Here is a 5,911-nt window from a genome sequence, read left to right on the forward strand (position 1 = left end):
AATCTCTTGTGACTGATTCCAAAGAAGTTACTGCAGAACCATAATGCGGAAAAGTGGAGGTTCTGTTCTGGCTGACAGATTCTGTCAGTGGTGACATTGGATAACGAGGCATGAGCCTCATTACTCCAAGTTCTCTTGTTGAGTATATTGTCAAACATTTAGAAAGTTTCTTGATCTGTGCTACTTATCACAGTTTACTTGGTTTCACAGGGTCAACGCTGTGATGGGTCGTGGGTAGCGGTCGAATGTGTTTGCAGAAATCGCAGTAAGCTTCTTGATCAACGATTTGCATTCCCGTCCAGTTCTTTGTAAAATTTCTTGTGGAGCTTCTTTAGATGTTCGTCCAGCATCTCGATATCCAGCTCCCTGTGAAGGTTTGCTATTCTTGTAGGAAGTGGCGCGTTGGACGCAATTCACACCGCCTTGTTCTGTGCTTTTTGAAGAGATGATCTGTGCCATTCGTGGCAACAGCTCCACACCGGAGAGGCGTACATCATGGTTACCCAGGGCTGCCAACAGCGGGGGACAGAGGGTACTGGCGTCCCAGGCCCCGTGAGTCAGGTGGCCCAGCCGCCCGGCCGTGCCCCTCGATAAATCCGTTGCCCGGTCACCACGGGTGACAAGATTTAGTGCGCTCGCAATGTGCCAGGCAGCGCGCGCATCTCTGCAAAGAGAAGGGAAAAAAAACTCCTCCCTCTCCTGATTGGCTGGCGCATGTTGGCACGCTGCCAGGATTTTTTTGGCCCGCAGCAAGCTCTATATGAGCTTGCAAAGCGAGGCCCGCCCTTTCCTGCATGGAGCAAGTGGTGAGTACTGCTCCATGCCTCTCTTGCTTCCCCCTTGCCCCCCTGCTCCGATTCCCCTCTGCTCCTATCCCCCTCATAAAGATTCCCCCCTGCTTCGATACCCCCCATTCCGATTTCCCCTCCCCGTTCCAATTCCCCCCTGCTCCGATACCCCCCGTTCCGATTCCCCCATCCTAATTCCTCCCCTGCTCCGATCCCCCCGCCCGTTCCAATTTCCCCCGTGTGTGTGTCTGAGTCTGTGTCTGTGTGTCTTACCCACAAGTCAGTCACCCACCCCGTCACCCACAACCACTCTCTCTCTGTCCCTCTCTTTCACCCACACTCTCTCTGTCATCTTAACTGCCCTATAACTACACCGAAATAACCTATACTTCTTTCTTCCAGATCTGACTCAAGTTTCACACAGGAGATATCGGAATCCCCCCTAACCTAGAAGACAGGTAGGGAACACCCCGGTCCCATACTGAACCCCCCCCCCCCCCAAAGTATTTTGCACATAGGATGCAGCTTTGGGTATTTGTCTTTTGTTGAAAATATTAAAATAAACAGATTGCATTGTAATGTTTTTTATCTACAAGAAAAATGTAAAGTAAAAGTTGCACGGGGGGGAGATGGGGGGCCTGCTGCTTTCATTTGTCCTGGGCCCCATGATTTCTGTTGGCGGCCCTGTGGTTACCTGCTTGCATCCTTGCAGCCAGCGCTACCTGGACTTCCCTATCCCAACCAAGAGTGGAGGCTGCACTGGGCAAACCATTTCAATGGCTGTGGGCATCTAGGACTGCTAGAATTCCCAGTTCTCCCTGTTTCGTGTAAGTATACTGTAGCTCTGTTGGCTGCGTCCAAAATAAACACCCATTTGATCTGTGTCCTGTCTGGTGCTTGATCCAGCTGGTCTCTCGTAACCGTCCCTATTCTATGTTCCTATCTCCATAGTAAATCATGCAGAAAGGGTGATGAAAAATCACAAAGTGGTTGCAGCATTTGGGACCAATCACAGCATGGATGCTACATGGGCCAATCAAGGCTTCAGGAAATTCAAACCAACTAACCACTGTCTCAGGGTCTGAGTCAGTTGGTTCTTATAAACTCAGGGTCCAGTTTCAGCTGGATACCACTTGTGGAGATTGATGACTCAGTCTCACCTGAACAATGGCCCTGCCTTCAGTCACTGTACCCCAGGCTTGAGTACACACCCTCCGCTCTAGTCCCAGCAATAGCCATTTCTGCAGACATGCTATATAGATATAGATATAGATATATAGATATAGGGCAATGGGTGGGCTTCATTTTTTATAAGAGCCTCAGTGCCCATATCATCACAGATACCTCAAACTGTTCATAGTTGCTCATAATATACATTTTAAGTGGTTCATTCTACAGGTTTAATTTTTCTGAGGCAGTTGGATTGTGCCCCTATGATTCTTGCTTTATTATATTTATTATTTTAAGACTGAGCATTTTTTTAGCTTATCTTTTTATTGTCCGAGCATACGATATACATGTATGGTATTATGTATACACACACCCCTAAATGCAGAAAATACTACTCTCCCACCCCCTTATTTTTCTTGTTATATGTAACGCATGTGACAATGTATAATTCCACATGCTTGCCTAAACTGGCAATCGATTAATACTCCTGTTATAAATCTGTACAACTCCTGATTGTGAGCCTAACATATTTGCCACCTTTCCGTTTCAAACAATCCTTCAGTCAGTGTTACAGCAGCTACAATGTATCCTTATATTAATATGGTAACTATCTATTGTTGCAGATGCAGCTCAAACTGCAAAGAATATTGGCAACAAATTATCACAAACAGGAAAGTATTGGAAAGATTCACACTTTATAGGGGGTGGGCTATAACCTGCTGTTGAAATTAAAGGATGCTTTAAAACAGATTAAAAATTGAACTAAATTGAATAATAAAGTCACCATTATCTAAAACTACAGAAATTATTAAATAAAAAAATATAAGTTTTCCCATGCTTTCCATACCGTAATTATGCAGAGATTTAAATATTGCTGTGTGCTTCTCTTTGCATCACCAAAATAATAATGTTTCTTCAATTAAGGCACTTTTACATAAACAAAAAAAAAACACTGTTACTGACTCCTGAATGAGATGCTCATCAAAACCTTTAGGCAAATTGATGGATTTTACACATGAAATGTGTGGTTGTATTTATGGAAGTAACAGAACAACGTGATACATATTTGTCATTTACTGTACAGTTCTGACAAATGATCAGAAAATCAATTCAACTGCTAAAGAAAAAAATCTAATTGGATTTTTTTTCTAACAAATGTTGATGTTACATGATATTAGTCTATAAAATGGTACATCAAATTATTATATGAATTATTTCTTGTTTATACCAAAAGTACAATTCCTCTTAACAGATCGAAAAGTGGAAGCACTTGACATCTTTAAAACCAGATCAACTTTCATTATTTGATACAGATTTTATGACTTTGTAAACGAATGTTCAGCATTTTTAATCCAACAGGAAAATAAATATCACTTGCTGCTCAGTAAAAATAAAATGTAAAGCTTTTAAAGTGAACCTACTAAAAATGTTTTACCGCAAACTATAAAAAGGCCAACTTTATATATAATACACCAGGGAAAGGAAGGGGGGGGGGCAGGAAAGGAACCCTCACAACTGCTAAGTGTATGGGTAAGATCGGTGCTACAATCTGGGGTGATAATGGGGTAAACAGAAGAGACGAAGAACCCCACTGCGAGAGCACTCACATCATCATGATCACAGGACCAAGGACAGTAAATAGGACCTAAAAACTAGGAGTGAGAAATTGCTCAGGTAATGGTGTGAACATAAAAACACGTTTATTTGAGAGAGTACTCAGAGTAAAATAAGGCGCATAAAGCCCGAGTGAAATAAAAGGCTGCGTGTGACACGCAGTGATCATGATGTGAGTGCTCTCGCAGTGGGGTTCTTCGTCTTCTGTTTACAACTTTATATACACACATTAACTATGCTCGTATCAAACTCATGTGGAAAATATAATTGCATTGGCTGTATGTGAACTCATCACAAACTGCCCTACATCAAATGCATCATGCGGGTGTTGGGGGCATCATTTCATGTACAATTTTACTCATATGCATTTACATACAATCTGCATTTTACTGGGACTCAAAAACTGTCAGTGAAAAAAATAATCGCATTGTATGAATACCAAATCCTGCTTTTTGAGCACAAATTTCTTGTATAACAGCAGCGCCACCCTGTGGTATTTGTGCGAACTACAGATACATTGAATGGGATTCTTGGCGCTTTTCTGCTGTTCTCCGGTCAGATCAAAAGCTTTCAAACTAAAACAAACCAATAAATACAACTAAATCTAACAGAACATTTCGTTGCATTTGATGCTTACCCTTTTATCCCGAATGCAGAGTAAATATGAGCATTATAGCTTTTACACGGATAAGGTGGGTGGCTCTTAGAAGAGCCTTTGTGTTTGTGGGTCAGTGATGAGATCAGGGTTACTTGGCGCTAGTGTACTTGGTGACAGCCTTGGTGCCCTCGGACACTGCGTGCTTGGCCAGCTCTCCCGGCAGCAGCAGGCGCACGGCGGTCTGGATCTCCCGGGAAGTGATGGTGGAGCGTTTGTTGTAATGAGCCAGACGGGAGGCTTCTCCTGCGATGCGCTCGAAGATATCGTTGACAAAGGAGTTCATGATGCCCATGGCCTTGGAGGAGATGCCGGTGTCAGGGTGAACCTGCTTCAGCACCTTGTACACGTAGATAGCGTAACTCTCCTTCCTGGTCTTCCTACGCTTCTTCCCATCCTTCTTCTGGGTCTTGGTCACGGCTTTCTTAGAGCCCTTCTTGGCAGCTGGCGCTGACTTCGCAGCTGGCGCTGACTTGGCTGGTTCAGGCATATTGAGCGATGCTTCCTCCTTCAGCTACAAACAGACAATGTCTAACTCCTCCCCCAGCAGCTCTATTTATAGGCTTCCTATGCAAATGAGAAGCTGCAGTCTTCTGTTCTTGCATTGGCTGACTTTATCATGTGACCGTTTATGACCTCATCAGATGCATTTCAACTAAGATGATTGGTAGTTACAGGATTCTGGAACTGATTGGCTGATTTGAAGACTGACCAATCACAGAGGAGTTACGATGCACCATAAAGGTATAAATAAGGGCACAGGGGGCGGGGTTTCTTATTTCTTTTGCTGTTACAGCTGTGGTCAGATTAATAGGAATGTCTGGAAGAGGCAAACAGAGCGGGAAAGTGCGCGCTAAAGCCAAGACTCGCTCTTCTCGGGCTGGGCTGCAGTTTCCAGTCGGCCGTGTGCACAGACTTCTTCGGAAGGGTAATTATGCTCAACGTGTGGGAGCCGGAGCCCCGGTCTATCTGGCCGCAGTGCTCGAGTACCTGACTGCGGAGATCCTGGAGTTGGCCGGTAACGCTGCCCGGGATAATAAGAAGTCCCGCATCATCCCCCGGCACCTGCAGCTCGCTGTGCGTAACGATGAGGAGCTGAACCGGCTGCTCGGAGGGGTCACCATCGCTCAGGGGGGTGTTCTGCCCAACATCCAGGCCGTGCTGCTGCCCAAGAAAACCGAGAGCCACAAACCGGCCAAGAGCAAGTGAGCTGAATACCCGAGACCAGGAGCAGAGATCCCCACATACCCAACACAAAGGCTCTTTTCAGAGCCACCCACAATATCGAGAAAGAGACAAATCATTTCATATTTACTGCAGCGAGCTATATTACTACCTAAATATGAGTAAGTCTGTTTTAATTGTTACTGATATTCAATGAAACATTAAAGAATGTGTATAAAAATAATTAAAGTACATGTATCGCCTCTTGTTAGTGCTGTAATTGTGAAACTCCGTTATGATTTTGCTATATCTGCAGAAGATAAATGCAATCCGATATTTTCTTTTATTAATTATACAGGTTTGGGTTCAGTTACACTTCTATAGCTCTGTAACTCGTGGGGAAAAACATCTGTTCCATACCATAATGACACTAACTTTTCACCGGGACCTAAAAAAAAATTCACCGACTTTATTATTTCCAGGAAAACATAAACCGCCACAATCAGTGACCAGATTGTGA

At 44.1% G+C, this 5,911-nt stretch overlaps 2 protein-coding genes across 2 annotated transcripts; one reads left to right on the top strand and one right to left on the bottom strand.

Moving 5' to 3' along the window:
- Window positions 1-4,210: 4,210 nt before the first annotated feature.
- Window positions 4,211-4,752, bottom strand: LOC142484903 (histone H2B 1.1-like). The gene has a single exon (XM_075584143.1). It carries the CDS (start codon window positions 4,715-4,717, stop codon window positions 4,319-4,321), a length of 399 nt encoding a protein of 132 aa, XP_075440258.1. The 5' UTR covers window positions 4,718-4,752; the 3' UTR covers window positions 4,211-4,318.
- A 270-nt stretch (window positions 4,753-5,022) lies between these two features.
- On the top strand, window positions 5,023-5,648 carry LOC142484898 (histone H2A type 2-B-like). Its single transcript, XM_075584139.1, has one exon. The coding sequence runs from the start codon at window positions 5,044-5,046 to the stop codon at window positions 5,434-5,436; it is 393 nt and encodes a 130-aa protein (XP_075440254.1). The 5' UTR covers window positions 5,023-5,043; the 3' UTR covers window positions 5,437-5,648.
- Window positions 5,649-5,911: the final 263 nt, after the last annotated feature.

Source organism: Ascaphus truei, unplaced genomic scaffold (assembly GCF_040206685.1).
Source record: "Ascaphus truei isolate aAscTru1 unplaced genomic scaffold, aAscTru1.hap1 HAP1_SCAFFOLD_457, whole genome shotgun sequence".
NCBI lineage: Eukaryota > Metazoa > Chordata > Amphibia > Anura > Ascaphidae > Ascaphus > Ascaphus truei.